The sequence below is a fragment of the Mercenaria mercenaria genome, chromosome 7 (assembly GCF_021730395.1).
Source record: "Mercenaria mercenaria strain notata chromosome 7, MADL_Memer_1, whole genome shotgun sequence".
NCBI classification, from domain to species: Eukaryota; Metazoa; Mollusca; class Bivalvia; order Venerida; family Veneridae; genus Mercenaria; species Mercenaria mercenaria.
Window position 1 is genome coordinate 6,217,576 of NC_069367.1, and position 21,581 is coordinate 6,239,156.

General features: G+C 33.8%; 2 protein-coding genes across 4 annotated transcripts in view; both read right to left on the reverse strand.

Moving 5' to 3' along the window:
- Positions 1 to 1,924: 1,924 nt before the first annotated feature.
- LOC123554965 (uncharacterized) lies at positions 1,925 to 8,049 on the reverse strand. The gene is made up of 9 exons (XM_053547443.1): positions 7,858 to 8,049; positions 7,217 to 7,307; positions 6,723 to 6,898; positions 6,253 to 6,397; positions 5,388 to 5,582; positions 4,620 to 4,817; positions 4,165 to 4,287; positions 3,684 to 3,806; positions 1,925 to 3,000 (listed from the first exon to the last, which is right to left on the reverse strand). The coding sequence occupies exons 2-9, from the start codon at positions 7,250 to 7,252 to the stop codon at positions 2,941 to 2,943; spliced, it is 1,056 nt and encodes a 351-aa protein (XP_053403418.1). The 5' UTR covers positions 7,253 to 7,307; positions 7,858 to 8,049; the 3' UTR covers positions 1,925 to 2,940.
- Positions 8,050 to 11,549: 3,500 nt separating this feature from the next.
- The window catches only part of LOC123565757 (carbohydrate sulfotransferase 15-like), a 245,009-nt gene continuing 234,977 nt past the window's right edge, over positions 11,550 to 21,581 (reverse strand). For all 3 annotated transcript variants that reach the window (XM_053547441.1, XM_053547440.1, XM_053547442.1), the window contains 4 exons: positions 20,705 to 20,864; positions 18,462 to 18,615; positions 16,408 to 16,555; positions 11,550 to 16,162 (listed from right to left, as the gene is read on the reverse strand). In XM_053547441.1, the coding sequence (XP_053403416.1) occupies positions 15,966 to 16,162; positions 16,408 to 16,555; positions 18,462 to 18,615; positions 20,705 to 20,864 (659 nt within the window). In that variant the 3' untranslated portion in view covers positions 11,550 to 15,965. The remainder of the gene's footprint in view (positions 16,163 to 16,407; positions 16,556 to 18,461; positions 18,616 to 20,704; positions 20,865 to 21,581) is intronic.

The following is a 21,581-nucleotide window of genomic DNA, read 5'->3' on the forward strand; positions in this document are numbered from 1 at the left end:
AATTAAGTACCCATATTCAGCAGAGGTCAATCCATTTGAACTTATCAACACTCGGTGAAACATGTTGACGAAAAAGCTGTGCCCGAGTGCGTAAAGTCGCTGACTTCAAATAATTGCTATAAGTTCGAAACTTCGCTTTGCATGCAGATTTTTTTTTCATGTGAGGAATTCATCCAGTTTGGCTTACAGGAGGTAAGTTGATCTAACCAGACATCCGCCCGTGATGAGATAATACCTGGAGGAGCATGTAGAGGTGTTTCTCCGCCATTAAAAGCGGGAAGCCGCCATATGACCCATTGGCTATGGTAACATTATCGCACAAAGAACTTCTATCTAGGCGAACCTAACAAATAGGAAGCAGTTCATCCGTACTGAAGACAGAGGGACTGTTCAAAATATATTTCACTTCAAAAATCCGTCAAGAGAGGTTTCGATTTAGTTGCAAAATTGATACATTCTCCTAAAGGACGATTTGTCAAGCACAACTACCAAACCCAAACTGTGACCTTGATCTCGGAGCGAGCTAGGGATATGCATGTCGCGGATGACAAATTATCTCATTTTGGGGATTATTTGTGGCAAGTAATATAAAATCTCTTAATAGATTGCAGAGTTATGGACCAGAAAGGGAAGAAAAAACAACACTATCGACATTTGACCTTCAAGTGTGTCCTTGATCTTGTAGCTAGAGATCTGAGTGTTGCGCAAAACGCGTTGTATGATTGTTGGGGGAAAAGTTTGTGCCTAGTAATATTGTAATCTCCTAATGAGTGGCTGAGTTCTGGTACTAAACATGCCATTTCATGCCATGCTAACAGTTACCGCCAAGTGTGGCCTTGACCTTTGAGTTAGGGGTCTGAAACTTGTACATGAGACATTATCTCATTATGGGGAAAACTTGTGCCAAATGAAATCAAAATCCCTTGTTGGGTTGTTGAGTTACAGACCGGATAGGAAAACGCCCTGTTGACCTTTGATCTCCAAGTGTGACCATGATCTTTGAGCTAGGTGACCGAGTTTTGCGCATGACATGTCGTATCATGATTATAGCGGACATTTGTGCCAAGTAATAAGAAAATGCCTTGACGAATGACAGAGTTATGGACCGGACACAATATGCCAACGAACGGACGGACGGAATGACAGACGGAAAAGTGCAGATGGTTTTCAACCAGCTGGTGACTAATTCACGGATGATAGTCTCACAGTATTAGCAGATTCAGTTCGCAGAAAACGTAAAGTTGGAGTAAAATCCATTTTTTTCACACGAATTTAGCATTGTTTGATATAAATTATATGTTTGAGAGTGACAATTGACACAGACGTGGAAGCCTGTATTAAAAGTGGTGAAAGAATGTTTACTTTTTGCGAAACATTCTTTTTTCAGTACGTTACAGAAACACCTTACAAATATTTGCATATACATACGTTCATACAAAAGGCCACTTAGGCAAAATGCATAGTTTAATAAATGTTGGAGGACTTCAATTTACATGCACACACGCCCATTCCGCTTCTATAGTTACAGATTTAAATTATCGCATTTAAACACTCTATAATCTAAGAGTCGTTGAATGTAATATATCTAGATCACATGTAATAAGATAGGAAAATTTTCTGTCGAGGCGTAGTCGAAAGCAATGACCAGGTCTCATGTTCAGGAAACAGTTCTCAGTCTCGGCAAAGTTTTGACAGTATATTTTACACGGACATCAAGATTGAATTATTCCAGTTAAGACTGACCATCAATACTGAATAATCACATGGAAATAGCCTAATTTTAACATGCAATTCAGATGACAAATATTATAAGATTCCATTATCAAATCTGAGACTCCAAATGTTTTATAAACCAGAGGCCAGTCTTCAACTTCGGGGTCAAAGTGTTTGACCGAGACATGAATAAATTATCACAAATGAAGAATGATTTATAATTAGAATTTATTCATAGTATATTCTAGCTGGCAGTATCTTAGAAAGTCAGGTATGCCCAAGAATACAATACACATGATACAACTTATATTTGAACCGCGCCATGAGAAAACCAACACAGTGGTTTTGCGACCAGCATGGATCCAGACCACCCTGCGCATCCATGCAGTCTGGTCATGTTGAACGCTTCCAAAGTTTATTGGAATTAGAGGAACTGTTAGCGAACAGCATGGATCTTGACCAGACTGCGCGGATGCGCAGGCTGGTCTGGATCCATGCTGGTCGCAAAGCCACTATGTTGGTTTTCTCATGGCACGGCTCATATTTGCGTAGTAAGCGCATATACAATTACAGAACAATATACAAGAAACAACCTTCAAAGTCTATTGTTACAGAGCAGCATAGATATTCGTACTTTAATGCCCCATAGTATATATACATTTAAATAAAACATATACAACGAAAACACACGGACGTTTGACAGATATATCAACATGATAAATACATTCAAACATTAAACAGAGCCCAGAAGTGGTTGCATATTAATATTTTATTATGTGTTATTAACTTAAAATGCGCTTCCATGCTTTGGTCTCGGTGTAAGTTAATTTTTTTTCAATTTCGGAATCCATTTTTACATTCTTCCAATTCGTTCCATTGAGCAGACGTTCATTTTTGCTTCAGTCACAAACGGAATGGGGCCAAAGTTACGATAACACCGCTTAGTTGATAACGTGACGTCCTTTTTCTTAGTTGACGTCACATTTGTTCTGTCTGGTCAACAGAACGACCTAGAAGCTGATTCTAATGTTACATGCAACATAATATGTGCAGTTTATAAAGAAAGCCCTGTTAACTAGCGCAATTCATGGATTTGCCGATCATATTTTGTCATTCACCATAAAAAAATCATTTCTTAATTATATCTCCAGAATGCAGCAGTCTTTTTATTCCTTCTGTCAATCATTACTGCTGTTACCCTGACGTTTGTGGAGTTAAACAACACTGTTACCCAGTTGATATTTTCAGAATTTTACTTTCAGTCTCTATGTAAAATTCTTTCCTTGCCTGAAAAGGAAATAGGTAATATTTCATCCTAACGTCGGCTTGACTAAGAAGGAAAGCACAACAGGTGACTGAATGATATACCGTACATAAGTCTTCAATTCTTTTAACATTTACTTAAATAATTATAGGTTATAAATTTTTGGTAATCTTAAAAGATAAAAATTTGTATTTATAAATATCACATATTTACCATATGAGTACCCGAGAAAACATCAGTTTTTCGAAATCTAAAATTCAAGGAATCATAATTCTTGCAGGTGTTGCGGAATATCATTATTTATTATTTCTGAATTATTTTTCTAAGTCGATTTGATGTGTAACTAGTCTGTATGTTACAAAGTTACAACAAATACCATTTGCTTCAATGAAGGATCGGAGTGAACACTAGATGCGATATTTTCACGAGTAGAAGAAATTTAACTTATGATATCAACGAGTGAAAACTATAATTATTGTCATATTGTTCCAGCAGGATAAATTTCTATCATGAACTTGTCCATCTTTCAATTTGGACAGTACCATTAATTGTTAAAAGGGATGCTTATCAAAAGACATATTAACTGAATGGCGAACAGTGCTGATCTTGATAAGACTGCACGGATGTGCAGGCTGGTCATGATCTAGACTGGTCGCAAAGGCAGAATCAATTGTATCCAGCATGATAAGGGTTAAAGAAGACTTACTGTTGCATAGTTCATCACAAACTCAAACATATCTCCTGTTAGTTTGTCGCTGTGTCGTTTAATTACGGACCGCAGTTCCGAATACAAATTCCAGTATATTTTCAACCTCTCCTGTACCCTGCTCTGTAAATATGAAAATGATTTCTTGATACTAGCAACGACAGAAAACACGTTTAGACAATGACAAAACATTCTAATGTAAGCATTACCGTATAATACATAAAATATGTAGGCTATAAAAAATATAGTTCATATGCTGTATGCAAGACAACGCAGGATGCCAATGTATTTTAAGAATCAGTTTGTTGAAGTACATGCATTTAATCGGTCTTCTAACCACAATACAAATAAAGGACTTCATATAATATCTAATTAAAATGTTTATGAAATAATGAATTTCCAATATATATAGCTAAAACCAAAATGTACATAACATGAAAAAAAAAATCAGTACATCTACAACTGTTAATGATAGAGCTACCTTTAAAGTTAGACATTCTATTTCTTCAATTGACATTTCTTGCATTTTTTGCTCCGCTTCGATTAATACATCAATATCAATACTATCTCGTATTCCACCTTGAACATCTAATACTGGTAATAACTGAAAAATAAAATAAATAACTGAATTACTCGCAAGAAAAACCAGTTTGTGCCAGAGAAAGTAATATACTTTTTTCTTTGGCGGTTGTACTAAAATGTTTGACTGTAAATACTTCACGTATTGATTTCCATGTCATGTCTGACTTTTATATCTCAAATGGGATGCAAAAGATTCCAAATGATACAAAAATTGAATGAAAATATTTTCTTGCCTTCATTGTGTTTTGCACAGTCTTAAAGAAATCACACACCCAGTACGTAAATACATTTAGTATCCTACCCATTCGGGAACTCGAACTATTTGACAGATTAACGAATATCCAATTCATTTACCTTTTCCATATCATCCCTGATATCTTCTACAAGTGGACGGAATTTTGCATCCATTTGAATAATTTCTGTCTCTAGATCTGGTGGTTTAGATTTCTCTAGATACCACGTGTCATCTTCAATTTGTCTGCGTATGATTTCTTCCTTGCAGTCTTTACAACAGTACAATAGCATGGAGCATTGTGGTTCTTTATCGGGACACTGCAATTACAACAGTATAATAACATGGAGCACTGTGGTTCTTTATCGGGACACTGCAATTACAACAGTACAATAACATGGAGCATTGTGGTTCTTTATCGGGACACTGCAATTACAACAGTGCAATAACATGGAGCATTGTGGTTCTTTATCGGGACACTGCAATTACAACAGTGCAATAACATGGAGCATTGTGGTTCTTTATCGGGACACTGTAATAATGCAAAGACAATAATTGGATAATGGCGTACACTTTGTAAAGCGAGCGTGGATCTCTTTTTATCCAAAGAGGCAACTTTTTAATGGCTTCTAAGTGATTTGTGGACCAATCATTAGGTTTGATAATGATATTGGTTATTCAAGATATAATTGACATTGTCTTATCTCAACTTGGAATGTCGTTCAAACAGGTACCGATGCACCTGTTTGAACGACATTCCAAGTAGAGAGAGAGAGAGAGAGAGAGGGAGAGAGAGAGAGAGAGAGAGAGAGAGATTGCTTGTTTCGAAAGAAGGGCAGTTTTGCTTCATACATCTGACATATATCTAAATATCTAAAATGTTCACCTACCCCTACAAAACGAATAATTGAGATATGCGCATCGGCGGTTTTCAATTGTCTGGTGCCATCCTTATAATATAGCAGCACCTCTCTTTGTGAACAGGTTTTACATAAAGCGAGTCCACAAACTCTGCAGTTTCGCATCTTTTTTCGGTGTCCAAGCTTTCCACCGCAGTGTCGACATCTTGTTGTATGACTTTCAAGCTGTAAAAGATCATATCTCAAAGTAAGTTCTACATTGTTTAGTAAACTTGTCGTTTATTTGCTATTTATTTCAGGGACAAATCTAATTAAGAAAATGAAATAATTTCTTGGACCACTGAAGTTTGATTGTAAAATCATGCCTATCATACCCCGAAACAGATTTGTTGCTATGTTGTGACGCGCACCTTGCATTTGGGATGAAAGTTATATTTCAAGACCATGGCTGCGTTCGATAGCCAATTACTATATGTGCATGTTTAAACATTAAAATGACTTATTCTAAATAAAAAAAGCATTATGAAAATGATGCTAGAAAGTGATTTTTATCATTTAAACCCAGATTAACACTTGTTGATGGCTTTCCTTTAAATATATCTTTTTCAGTGTTTAAAGGAGTTTCAATGACAACTGATATTTTCTATTATTTAATACCATACAATCGTAGATTTTAGCAACATATATAGAGTCTATGACTAAATTTCAGGAAAGAGGTTTTTAATACAAGCTTTTAACTTACTTCTCAATCCTATCACATCAGCATATGTTTGTATGAAATGCACATTTTGAAATAAATATTGTTTAAACCAAATTTCAAGAAGAGCATAAAGCGATTTTTCATGACCTACTGAAATTGAACTGAAATATGACAAGACAGGTGTTAACTAGTTACCGTCCAAAATGTTGATTTCTGCCAGTGTGGAACACTGACCTGGTCCTTTATCTCATGCATTGTGTTGATAGTACCTGAACCACTCATTGATGATTTAAACCCTTCGAGAAGTCTTTGGCATTCTTTTAAAATATCTACCGTAAATCTGATAAAACAATGACAATTGTTTGAATTATATATCTATACATTTATATTTTGACTTCAGAAGTTTAAACTTCATTACCTTTATTGTATTTCAAACGTCCAATTTCCAGAAAGATTCATTCTCAATATCTGCATTAATATAGAAATGTACAAAGACTTTATAAAAAACTAAATAAAAGCATTTAGATAGTTCACATAATTATAGAGACAATTTCATCATTTCATCCCGATTATATTACTTTTTAGTATTAGTGCACAACTTTCAAATCATAAAGTTTAACTCCGACGGTCAACTTCATTGACATTTTATCTACATCAATACTTACTGCTCTTTCCAGAACGTTGGCTGGACGGAAACCCGTCGGGATTCCACTGCATATCCATATACAATATCCATCATATCTTCTTTGGTTTGTTTACGTAACTGTTTGAACACTTCTGTTTGTGAACGACTTGTACATCCCAGCGACAGACCTCTATCTTCAAAGCACGACAAACATACCTTTGGAAAAAGAGCCATACATGATATAGTTAAAGTTTGTTTCAATGTTGGAAGCTAGAGAAATAAAACTGTACATATACTGGCTATGTATTTTTGTTGTTAAATCAATGTTCGTATGTAAATTACAGACGCATTTGGTAACATGAGATGTTTTCGGTAGTAGTGTTGACATGCTAGGGGAGCTGCATGACGGTAACTCTGATGGATGTAGTGTCAGTGAGGGCAATCCAGGGGACAGAATCAATGAAATCTTAAGTGTGAGTAATATACTAAGTTAACTTTTCTTGCCTGCCTTTTGATATGTGATAAAATAATTACCTTACAAAGAACTCCGTTTGGATCAGACTGTGCCATGATGTTCAGTCGGCGTTTATACTGAAGACATGACCTACAAAATATTTCCCCGCATCTGTAAGAATATATCAGCAATTAATTTTCTGTCTAAACCCATCAATGATCAAAAATGGGTATAATAAAAACAAATGTCTTGTATAGAAAAGAAAGTAATGTTTTGAATTCTTTGAAGAAAACTATAATTATATACAGTACAATTCCGCACTACGACCTACCCGAAATAAAGACACCCCGCTAAAACGGGACAGAATTTTTCCTTTCTTTGTAGTGTCATAGTTGTCGTTCCATCCGAAAATCAGACCACCTCACTATTAAGTAATGCGATCACTTGTCTCCGATCAATTTGATCTAACCCCTGATCACGCATATAAATGACATACTTGACACTTCAGAATACCGCTATGTATGTGTTTAAATTAAGCATATAATAATTAAGTAAAAGTTTACTTCAATTAGACAATATTTGAAAAATAATATTAAGTTAAAGGCTTTTATATATCACTAAACGATGTTTCGTACTTTTATTTGTATTTTTCCCTTTCCTTAAAATACTATCCAATTACATATATAAGAACTTGCGAGTTAAGCATATAGAAAAGACATACCTTCTACAGTGATGCGGTCGTTTAAGGCCAGGATGTAGGAACAAAGTTTCACAAGACTCGTTTTGACATTTCTTTCTCGCAGATTTTGGTACATAATGACTTGTGGTGACCTCTGTGTTAAAGAAATAAAACGCATTTTAAAAACGACAACAAACACCTTTAATACACACAGTTCACGCAGTAAGTTTTAAGATTAGACAGACCACAGATAAATATGTTCCTGTTTAAAATGTGAAGTTGGAAAAAGTCAATGATAGTATTCTCCTTATGTTTGCTGAGCCACCATTAGCTACAAAATGAAGATTCCTGCAAAATTTCATAACAATCTGTCAATATTTAACAATGCGAGAGCAAAATGAAGATCTAAGTCTGAATTTCAGTCTTTATACGTTGATAAATAAACATCCAGTTACTTTAGTGGTTGTGCTAAGACTTATATAATTTACACAAATATCTTGCAAAAAAAGTAGAAAAAGGCAATGAATAAGAAGAGGCGTCTTCCCACACATAACGATTTCGGATAAAACTTTTTTCGTGGATTTAATTTTCATGTTGTCATTGCTTCCTAGAATACGAACGCTTTCTCCCTTTCTGTTCATTATATGAATAACATCTATTTTTTTGGCAATTGAATTTACCAACGCGTTACGGATATGTATCTTGAATATGTCATTAACGTTTTAATCTTATGATTTATCACTGCATCTGCAAATCGCACCATTTTGATCTTTTCGTAAAGGTAAAACAAATGCAAGTAAAATAAGCGCCAAAATTCAGTTAGGATATAGCAGAATGACTAAGAATTTTGAAAGTTTTGCTAACTCGAGACTGCAGATAACAAAATCATTTTTCTTGTCTAAGTGCGCGCCAAATTATCGATTGTTTTTGTACATGTAGGCAAAGGAGAATAAAAGGGTCTATATTTTAGCAAAGTCATGTTTTTAAAGTATATATCAAATTAACTGGAAATCAGAAAAAGAAGAAACTGTACTAAAATACAGAAAACAGAGGAATACATGAAAAACAAGAGCCATGTTAGACATATCCAATCCCCCCGCCGGGCATATTATAATTGAAGGCTAAAGTTCCTGGTAAGTTAGTGTCTGAAAGTATTTTTTTTTGGGAGAAGCTTTGAAAAACCATTTAGTTGTGGTCCACATCACGGGTTTTAAAGATGTGGAGGAAAGAATTATTCAGTGGTGAGGTGGTGTACTGCTAAATTTTATTAATTTTCATGAACAGTAAAGCTATGACATTTTTCTATATGGCTACTGTAAAAAGAAGGAATGGAAAGCTAACAGGGAACACTAGTGCCAGAATGTCACAATATATGCCCGTCACAGCAAATTTGTTTACTCTAGCAGCTGTATTTGCAAATGGAATTTTAATTTTGTGGTTGTTTAGTAATCATTGTAAGTCTTTTGTTTCTCTAAGTCCACAAAAAAACTCCTTACCAGGTAGAGATATCTTAAAATACACCTAAAATTGGAAAGTAACATCCATGTTGTACCACAGAAAAGTGGTCTTGTTTTTTGCCTACGGTCAATTGTAAAAATGTTACAATATAAGTTATTTATAGTAACAACTAAGGGAAGTTGATCTTAAAAAAAAAAAAAAAAAAAAAAAAAATTGTAAGTCCACACAAAAATCTTTACCAGGTCAAAATAACCTCAAAATTGGATGTAGCATGCATGTTGTACAACAGAAAAGTGGTCTCGATTTTTCCCTACGACTAGTAATGAAAAAGTTACAATAAAAGCTATTTAAAGTAACCACAAAGGGAGGTAATTCTAAAGAAAGGAACTGCGCATGACACTTCGTCTCACGATGGTGTATAAGTGTGCCAAGTTACATCAAAATCCCTCCATGCATGAAGAAGAAATGCTTCGGACAGTCATTCTTGTATCTGACCTTTGTCCTCTAAGTGTGACCTTGACCTTAGACCTAGGGACCTGGATCTTGCGCATGACACTCTGTCTCGTGGTGGTGAACATTTGTGCCAAGTTATATCAAAATCCCTCTATGCATGAAGAAGAAATGCTCCGGACAAGGTTTTCATTCTTGTATCCTTTGACCTCTAAGTGTGACCTTGACCTTAGACCTAGGGACCTGGTTCTTGCGCAGGACACTCCGCCTCGTGGTGGTGAACATTTATGCCAACATATATTAAAATCCCTCCATGCATGAAAAAGATATTCTCCGGACAATTTTTTTAAAGAAAATATGATAAAGGGGAATAACTCAAAAAATAGGCAAGGTAGAGTTATTGTTCTTGCACACTGCACTTCCTCCCAATGTGTTCTATCAGTGTATAAAGTTTGAAGAAAATCCCTCCAGTACTTTTGGAGTTATGCTCCGGACAAAATGTTTTTAGAAAATAAGATAAAGGGGAATAACTCAAAAAATAAGCAAGGTAGAGTTATTGTTCTTGCACACTGCACTTCCTCCAAATGTGTTCTATCAGTGTATAAAGTTTGAAGAAAATCCCTCCAGTACTTTTGGATTTATGCTCCGGACATTTTTTTTTTAAGAAAATAAGATAAAGGGGAATAACTCAAAAATTAGGCAAGATAGAGTTATTGTTCTTGCACATTGCACTTCCTCCCAATGTGTTCTATCAGTGTATGAAGTTTGAAGAAAATCCCTCCAGTACTTTTGAAGTTATGCTCCGGACAAAGATCGTTGCGGACGGACGCACGCACGCACGCACGCACGCACGCACGCACGGACGGAGAGCATTTCTAATATCCCCTTCGCCTTTGGCGGGGGGATAAATAAACTAGGCACAGAAAAATAAAAAATTGGCATTGAAGAAGACAGCAGAAACGCTATATTGAGGGCAGAAGAATACTATATCTACGTAAAAAAGAAAAGAAAGGAAACAGCAGATATAACAAAGAAAACAGAAAAGGTACCACGTGTAAACAATGGGTCACAACAATTCCTTTTAGCCTAAATCAATATTTTGTCTTTAATATATGAGTACCTCATTCTCTTTACACTGACATTGGGACTTTTTAAACGGCACAGTTAATGCTTGAAGAAACAAATCTTTGAACTGATGACCATGATATGTTATAAAAATATCTTTAACGAATTTTTGCACATCCAGGTTTTACACCGAAAAGCTCGGATAAACTTATAATTAAAAATAGTTCAACACAAGATTTTAAATTTTTCATGAATGGATACCAGTATCCTGGTCACACATTGAACAAGCTTTACGTAAATCTGTGTAAACCGCTTGTGAAAAATTAATAAAAGTATAGAATACATTGTAATTGAGATTTATCAAACATATATTCTAAACAGTAGCATATGATTAAATATGCAATTAGCTGTAGTATTATTCTCTATTAAACCAAATCTTAATATAGATTTTCTCTATCACGTTATCCAGATTATTTCTGTGTAACAAATAGTATGACAAAACCTTTACATTCCGATTCAGGAATATGTCTGTGAAGACTTTTATTAGTCGCTGAAACGTTCTCCTCTGTAAAGAGGCACTCCAGTTAACTTACTGATGTCGTCTTGGAAATAGTATTATTTATTATATAAGGTATAATAAACCACCGGTTGTAGATGCAAATGGGAATATCATAATCTCAGTATAAATAAGTAATGTATTACCAAACATTGTATTTCTATCATAAACCCTTTAACTACGGTAATTGCATCAAAGAAGTAAACATATTTTCATACTTTAACTGCAACAATTATGATCAAAAATATTTTCTAAACATGTCACATACATATAGCCAGGACCCTTGGCTATTCATTGGCCAGCTGGTAATTGTAGCTGTTTTGAACAGTCGTTGTCTTTTGCATTACTTGTGGGCACTAAATTTCATTGACGGCGCGACTTTGTGCTGCTCAGGGTGCTCAGGGTCCTGACTAATACATGAACATTCTGTATAACTATGATACTCAAAAATGTTTTTCTACCTAAAACTTAATTCCCTGAAACCATACTCGGATTGAAAATGACCTTTTCCGCAAAGGAATGCACATATGCATAACAAATCGAATATATTGAAAAAAGACCTGGTTGAGCAAGAAGTATAATGTATTACATGCAATTACAAATGAAGCTGTTCTTGGAAAACAAATTAAGTATTTACACCTCTTCTCCCCTGTAATACAAATAAATTAGAAGCTAGCTAAATGACCATCGTAAGAAAGGTCATTATGAAAGTTAAAGAATAAAAAGTTTGCTGCTTTATAGAAATATACCCGTAATGGTTGGAATGTAAACAATGGGCCACAAGAATTCCTTATAGCCTAAATCAATATTTTGTCTTTAATATAATTAGTACCTCATTCTCTTTACACTGACATTGGGACTTTTTAAACGGAACAGTTAATGCTTGAAGAAACAAATCTTTGAACTGAATACCACGATATGTTATAAAAAATATCTTTATCGAATTTTTGCACATTCAGGTTTTACACCGAAAAGCTCGGATAAACTTATAATTAAAAATAGTTCAACACAAGATTTTAAATTTTTCATGAATGGATACCAGCATCCTGGTCACACATTGAACAAGCTTTACGTAAATCTGTGTAAACCGCCTGTGAAAAATTAATAAAAGTATAGAATACATTGTAATTGAGATTTATCAAACATACATTCTAAATAGTACATATGATTAAATATGCAATTAGTTGTAGTATTATTCTCTGTTAAATCAAATCTTAATATAGATTTTCTCTATCACGTTTTCCAGATTATTTCTGTGTAACAAATAGTATGACAAAACCTTTACATTCCGATTCAGGAATATGTCTGTGAAGACTTTTATTAGTCGCTGAAACGTCCTCCTCTGTAAAGAGGCACTCCAGTTAACTTACTGATGTCGTCTTGGAAATAGTATTATTTATTATATAAGGTATAATAAACCACCGGTTGTAGATGCAAATGGGAATATCATAATCTCAGTATAAATAAGTAATGTATTACAAAACATTGTATTTCTATCATAAACCCTTTAACTACGGTAATTGCATCAAAGAAGTAAACATATTTTCATACTTTAACTGCAACAATTATGATCAAAAATATTTTCTAAACATGTCACATACATATAGCCAGGACCCTTGGCTATTCACTGGCCAGCTGGTAATTGTAGCTGTTTTGAACAGTCGTTGTCTTCTGCATTACTTGTGGGCACTAAATTTCATTGACGGCGCGACTTTGTGCTGCTCAGGGTGCTCAGGGTCCTGACTAATACATGAACATTCTGTATAACTATGATAATCAAAAACGTTTTTCTACCTAAAACTTAATTCCCTGAAACCATACTCGGATTGAAAATGACCTTTTCCGCAAAGGAATGCACATATGCATAACAAATCGAATATATTGAAAAAAGAACTGGTTGAGCAAGAAGTATAATGTATTACATGCAATTACAAATGGAGCTGTTCTTGAAGAAAACAAATTAAGTATTTACACCTCTTCTCCCCTGTAATACAAATAAATTAGAAGCTAGCTAAATGACCATCGTAAGAAAGGTCATTATGAAAGTTAAAGAATAAAAAGTTTGCTGCTTTATAGAAATATACCCGTAATGGTTGGAATGTAAACAATGGGTCACAACAATTCCTTTTAGCCTAAATCAATATTTTGTCTTTAATATATTTAGTACCTCATTCTCTTTACACTGACATTGGGACTTTTTAAACGGCACAGTTAATGCTTAAAAAAACAAATCTTTGAACTGATTACCATGATATGTTATAAAAATATCTTTATCGAATTTTTGCACATCCAGGTTTTACACCGAAAAGCTTGGATAAACTTATAATTAAAAATAGTTCAACACAAGATTTTAAATTTTTCATGAATGGATACCAGCATCCTGGTCACACATTGAACAAGCTTTACGTAAATCTGTGTAAGCCGCCTGTGAAAAACCAATAAAAGTATAGAATACATTGTAATTGAGCTTTATCAAACATATATTCTAAATAGTACATATGATTAAATATGCAATTAGTTGTAGTATTATTCTCTGTTAAATCAAATCTTAATATAGATTTTCTCTATCACGTTATCCAGATTATTTCTGTGTAACAAATAGTATGACAAAACCTTTACATTCCGATTCAGGAATATGTCTGTGAAGACTTTTATTAGTCGCTGAAACGTTCTCCTCTGTAAAGAGGCACTCCAGTTAACTTACTGATGTCGTCTTGGAAATAGTATTATTTATTATATAAGGTATCTACATTGTCGTACACTGGATTTCCATTTACTTTTGAATTTGTGTTATGTACTTTCAGAACTGCCTATGTCTGTCTTTACTCAAACTGAATAAATTAATCTAGCCTGGTATCAATAATTGACTTTAAAGGGGAAATTATATACAGACTTCGATCTGTTTGATGAATTATAAAACGTTTTATAAAAAATATGTTAAAACCCAACTATCTTTAGACATACAACAAGTCTGGTGTTCATCTCTTTTACAATTAAGCAACGTTTTCCTGTTTGATTGTATTTGACAGAATATTTTTCAAATTCATGATCGATCAGCAATTATTAAAGCCAAAAGAAATTATTTGTCTCCTGATCTGTTTCGGTGGGCCCTAAAAGATATTTCTCTGGTTCCTGTGCCTACGTAAATGTATTGAATGCAGGCGTATAAAGTTCAAAGGTTATTTACAAGAGTATTTTATATAATCATTGCTTGTGTTAGAGATTTCTATGAAGGTTACTAATTCAATTTCATTCATATTTTTGTGACACTGCAAGGAGTGACGGTTTGGTGCATATGTTTTAATTCCCCACAACTGTCTTGTGTCTGACTGTGCCTGGACGCAGCTCCAGTGTGCTCCTTTTATTTTACGCTTAACCTTGTCTACTTGTTATTGTTTATGTATGTACGTGGATATAAACCTGCTAGTAAAAACTTCTAACCCATTTTCATCATTCAGTTTTCTTTTAATAACCTTTTACTGTTACAAAATATGACCACTTCTCCTGCTTAAAAGCACCATGTGACAATTGTGTGTTCTTGAAACATTAAGACATGAGCTGCGGTTTTCCTCCATGTATGTGATGTACAACATTAGATAGATTATTTTACATATGCGTTAATATCTTTTTCAACATTATCTTGTATTCACAAACAATACTAGTCTAGTATTACAATATTTTGAGAAGAGTTGGATTAGCCTCATCTTGAACACATTTTATACACACTGTATTACTACAATAATGTCTAAATGTATAGCACAATGGTCACAAAATTCAGTTATATGAACCTAAACTTATTATAGTTACGTCTTGCAGAATTACATGACATTCATATAGCGTCACTGATTATCAAACAATACAAATAAATGAAAAATTAAGACATTTAACAAACAGATAACGCAACATTTATTTTGCTAATACATTAAATGTTATTTACGATAAGTTTGCGCAATTTACCAAAATTTTAGCACAGCCTATCATCAATATCATATTGAAATTTATCATACTTTTAGCACAGTGTGTTGTCATTAACATATTGAAATTTGCCACATTTAGCACAAATGTGTTTTCAATCCCATACTGACATTTTCCACACTTTAAACACATTATGTTGTCAAAACATACTTAAATTTCATAGTATTAAAACTTGAGCAAATATCAAAAGTGATAAAATTACAAATAATAATAATAACAATAATAATAATAAAAGAAAAACAAATGTTTAAAATATATTGAGGTTATAAGAAAATAGTGGCGCAGATAATTTTCACAAAATTACGACTGATTTTATTATTTGCTGATTGTTTTATTCTTGTTGTAGTAGTTGAAAATAAAATTGCCGTTTTAATCTCATTTTTATGCTATTTATTGATATATTTTACTTGATTAAAATATGGATAGATCGTAAATAGAATACATTTTCAAGTTACCATAATGCAAAGCTACTGAATGCCAACATTTGTACTAAAAGTATATAAACTTTCAAAAATGCACTCGCTAGAATTTTGAGGATATTTATAAATTTGCAAGTGTTGCGTCAGACGATTTGTTAATTTTATACGAAATTAATGAAAATAACGATAATAGGAATCGGTAATATTTTACCATAACATAATACCATTCAGCAAAAGTTTGTGTCGCAAAATAAATATCTGTCGTCATGGAGATACGCTGCCAGCTCACTGACAAAGGGTTGAAAAAGCTTTTTCAACAGGTTTCGAGTTTCAGGTAACATAGGTCCAGCCTTAATTTTGTCATAGGTTATCCGGAAGTGTGGCATTGATGACATCTTTTGCAAAATCGTGTTGTTTGGTACAGCTGAAAAGACCGATACATACGAAGAAGAAAGGAAATGCTTTTTCTTTTATTAAAGTAAAAACATTTATTTCAGAAAACAGTTATTTAGTTATTATGTATGCATTTCTTTCAAAGTGATATCTATTGCAGTTTCATTCAAATAAAAATGACGTAAATTAAATGACATATAGCAAAATGTAAACCACAGGTAATGATATTTTCGTTTTACATACAACAAAATGAATACTCGATCTAGAAATACTTACATATATCAAGAAATTTAAAAACTTGAATCAAATATCCTTGAATATTTTTTGTGAAATCTTCCGTTCTAAATATCATGATTTGTTCTCGTGGAAACGCTTTTAACCATTCCCTAAGATGAACTATATCAAAGCTTGCATAGATCGGCATCTGAAATAGGTAACACTTTATTTTATAGCTTCATAAAAGAAAATGCAGAAAGTTCCTGTACTGTTAATTTCTATTTTTTTAAAAATCCACACGATGCTCTATGCGTGACCTTGGTCATGCCAGTTTAAGTAGGAAATAGAATATGAAAATTAATGTAAAAATGTTCAGATGATATAGAATATCAAACACAGTAATACAAAATGCATAATAATTCTACTCGAAGTTTTTATTTACCACAATTTTGAACTATAAACAACAACTTCTTTTAAAAATAAATTTACACAATGTTGAATAATTGTTAACAACAACCTCCTTTATCTACCAAACTCAAGCTGTAACAGTACATGTTCATACTAAAATGATCCAGATACAAAAACGTCACAATATATCACTATTGTGATGACCTATGGCCCAGTAACTCTACAGGGGCCAGGAGTTGTACTGTAATGGTGATGTGGTTAATTGCTTCACAAGTAAAAGCAAGGGCCCTAGTAGTTTCTAAATATAACCTATAATTCATTGGCCGAAACCGCTCATCGTCTTTAAAATATATTTCATGTTTAATGGTTAGTGGGTTTTCCCCATTAAACATCGCTTTCTAAAAAAGATTGTTATTGAACTGACATGTAGCTCAAGTTACAATTATATTAACTGGCCAAAATGCTCAGGTTACAATCAACTAAATATATTTCAGCGATAAGAAACGGCATACACAATGATTCAAGGAATCTTAAGTGTTTTATAAGTTTTCACACAGTTATTATTACTTTCAAACATTAAATATGTTGCAACAAATATCGGTTCTTCATTCATAAACCTCATCCCATATAATAAAACAGTTATTGACTCTTGAGCCATTGGATATGATGTGATATTCAGCGGAAAGGGGCAATATTGACCTAGGCTATAGCCTCAGTCAAAACTGTCCACTTCCGGTGAATATCATATCATCAAATGCTTCAAGAGTCAATAATTGTATTATGTTTCCCGTACTTGGATTCAGTGTTTTTATATGTTCTAGTACTTTGGGATCATGAAGTCAATTCAATATCTAGGAGTATGTAATACAATTGCTCTTCAACCGGTGCTAGGGGGCGTGAGACAGACCCAATCAAACCGAGTCTTCTACTATTTTGCTTGGCTGCATTCTATGCTTCCAAGGGATCTTTTTACAGATTTTATTACTCATTCATTTCGTTTGAAATGAAAAGGCTATTGGGATATACATTCGTCGTACATGACATTACACATAAACTAACTTTACCTGAAGAACACATTTTAGCACCATTTACATTGTATAGGACTTAAAATTACTCTTACTTTCTACTGACCTGATAAAATCGGGAATGAAAAGGTAAAATAAAATGGTTTTATTACTTGAATCAAGGTGTTGTGTAACTATCAAATAGCGAGGTAGTTTTTTTAAAGACATTTAAAAGCATTGAAATATAGAAGTAGATATCCGTTCTGGAAAAAGTCTTTATAACGAGACGGTCTTAATTTTGGGGCGGTCTTAAATCGGGGTTGTATGGTATGTTTAGAAAGACTTAGATTTCAATCTGAATATCAATCTGCTGAGTTGTTCAGAAAGTTGATTTAGATTTATGTAAATATTTTCATCAAATGTTAGAAAAGAAATTGAGGAAACACATATAACGGGATAAGTAGATCACCGAGAAATTAGAGGTTAGAAATTTTTATGTTAAGTATTTGAAAATAAAAGGCCAGTATATATTTAAAACAATGTGATTTTCTTTTCCATATATGTGTAGTTATGTGTAGTAAGATAATTATCATAACGATACGAAGTATTATTGCAAGACGAAACTATATGTAGATAGTTTTATTTGAAGCAACACAGCGAATGTTTCTATTAATATAAAAATAGATAAAAATTGGAAATTACCTTCAGGTTGTCTGTCACTGACTTGGAAAATAAACAATGTCTTACAGAATGAAGCTTGAAACATTCTTGCAAAATCCCGATCGACTGCACAGTGTGATTGTGAAAAGTCAATGAAGAATCGCCGAACCGGCCATGGAAATAATGTGAATACAATCTGAAATAAATTGCAAATTAAAGAGAAAAAGGGCCATGTGGCCCTATATCGCTTACTTCAGGCCAACTTACAAATAGGTAACAGTTTTTCTAGATAGTCGCCAAAGAAACAATTCCGCCATATTTCTTTTAAAAAACTGGCGTGTAGATTCAAAGAAGAGTGTTTTCTTTCTTCCATAAAGCCAAGAGATTGTTGTCATATTTTGTCAAACCAAGATGGCTTTAACAATTTTAAGAACATTCCTGTGAAAGTATTCCAAAATCTAGCTAATGGTTTAGGAGGTAATAAGATTCTTCTTTTTTTCGCTCTGGCATCCACGATTTTTGACGAATCAAAATAATTTGAGTAATTTTGGTCCAAATATCATTCCTATGTAATACTTATAAAACAACCAGCGGTTTACGAAATGAATTTTTAGCTCTAATGGCCATGTTTTTTTGAGAATTCAGAATAATTTGAACACTCTTGGTATAGAAGCATGCACACAAGAAGCATGTGTATGAAATTATTTTGAAAAGAAACAAGCCATCGGTTCCTGACAAGAAGACTTTAAAGTCTCACCTGAATGCATAAAGGGAAAAGTAAACGCGCCTCGTTGTAAGCATATTTTTGACAATTCTGATTTATCAATTTGAACATTTTTGAAAGAGTGTTAGCTGGGGGACAGTTCTGTATATTTGTTTGAATACCGGGTCAATAGTTTCTGAAAAGATTTTAACGTTCCCATTATATACATATAGGTAGTATTTATGCTATCTGGTGGCAGTGCGTTTAGACGAATCAGATGAATATGAACAAATTCTATACAGGATCGCTCAAAGAGACATTTGTGTGAATTAATTTGACAATCAATATGCCGACAAGAAGATTTGTAAAGTTCCAACTATATACATATATGAAGAAAGAAGACTTAAAAGTCTTGACTAAATGCATAAAGGGAAAAGTAAACGCGCCCTGTTGTAAGCATATTTTTGAAAAGATTTTAACATTCCCTAAATATTCATACAGGTGGTGTCTACGCCATCTGGTGGCCGTGCTTTTAGTTTATATAAACTTGTTTAGCTCGATTGTGATGAAAGCTTCAAGCTTATTGGAACCACTCTCGAGTCTGCTTCCTGGAAAAGAAAACAGTACTGGTGTCATATGAGAAGTCATGGTCGTGACCCCAGTGAGGCTGCTCGAACCCACGACACCTGGATTGAGCGGCTGACACCTTATCCACTAGACCATTGCTCCCCCAGACGAATGAGACGAATATGAACAAATTCTATATATATATCACTCAAATTTTATGTCATTCAAAGGGACAGTTGTGTGAATCTATTTCTAAATTTGACGCTCAATTTGTCGACAAGAAGATTTGTAAAGTTCCAACTACATACATACATGAAAAATTGATCATGCCCCCTAGCGGTCCTGGTTTTGGGGAATCAGAATAGCTGAGTCACTTAAGAATTTTTGTGCGTGGACCCGCGCTTAAGGAGACAAATATAATTAGAAGATTGTTCTATTTTTAGTTCTGAAATCCCAACTGTTCAACCAAGCGGAAACGTTTGTACACCTTTGAAAGATGATTATCCAAAAAATTAATCATCTTCTACTAAATAATTTCAGATGCTTTTTTAGGAAATGAGTTCTCAACGAAATACAAACGGTGAGTGATCACGAGAATTTTATTGAATGTATGAGTTAAAATGAGAGGTGAATTAACTTTAATCTACGGAAAGTTTTTAGTAAATACACATTGCATTTTTTACATATCACTTAAACGACGTATTTTAAAATTAAATATTAAAAATTATGTGCAGTGGTTCAAGTTCAGGACTTCAGAAGCGCTTGTTTATTTGCGACACATTTTCATGTGAACTACGTGCACGCGCTGATTTTCTCGGACATGTTAATACAAGCTAGAATGTAAACTATCCAATGAACAATGCATTGACGAGTTTGACATTTCCATTAATGGTAAGTATTTACTTTCATACTATTAAATTATACCTTTGAATTGAATATTTTTTAAATATAAAGGAATCATTTGTCAATAAGTCCTTTAAATTCTTTCTTAATTATCTAAAATGATAAACAGTACCTTTCTATAGGATCTCTAAGAATAAGCAACAGTTTAACATTCGGCTGTATATGTTTGATGATATGAGGAGTCGTCCATAATATTTCCTCTGCATCCGGTGTGTTTTGAGGAAGGTTTTCTTCATCAGATCGATCATAAAAATCCACCGCATCTCCCAGGCCTGTTTTGTACATGAAAAAAATGAAGCCAGTTTAGTGTTGTTAAATTGTCTGATCGTTTTGGATCATTTTCTCATTTCAATATATCTTTATAATAGAATTCCGCTTACGCAGTTGCAAGGACGCGTGATTTTTAACTAACGCAAATCAGTCCTTAATGCCGTAATGCGGTCGTAAAAATGTCCTTGTATTTGGACTTAGTGTTCTTATGTTTATGGTCCTTTAAATTTATGCAGTCCAACTCCGTTCGCTTGAAATCGGATCGCACGAATACCTCTCTTCGCTGGTACTCCACGATCAGTCTAGGCAATATCTCTCTATAATACTTATAGTTCTACCTTGGAACGCTAGAACAATGATTGCCGCAACTCTCATTCCGCACCTCCGGTATCAAAGAGTGTATGAAAGTATAGATAGCACCTTTTCGCCCGGATAGTAAAAGGTGCATGTCGGACATCAACTAAAATATCTACGGAACTGTGTTTACCGGTCGCTGTCACCGTATTAACTAACACGCAATCAACAGTTTCAACAACATTTCTTTCATCGTCCATGATGATAGATGATGTTCATTTATCCTACTGTTTGATGTTTTTTTTCAACTTTTCAAAATACTTACCGTCACAACTTAATTATTAAAACACAATCTAAGGGTTAATGCTTTGTTTATGTGTTCATAACAGGTTTATCTACGATTGATATGTTTTAAACGATTTATT

Bases quoted from the DNA above. Each gene is read 5' to 3' on its own strand.
- LOC123554965 (XM_053547443.1), bottom strand. From the start codon at position 7,252: ATGGCACAGTCTGATCCAAACGGAGTTCTTTGTAAG. The intron at 5,583-6,252 runs GTAACTAGTTAA...GATCTTTTACAG, and splicing joins AGAAATCAACATTTTGGACG to CTTGAAAGTCATACAACAAG. The intron at 4,288-4,619 runs GTAAATGAATTG...TTTATTTTTCAG, and splicing joins TCAGGGATGATATGGAAAAG to TTATTACCAGTATTAGATGT.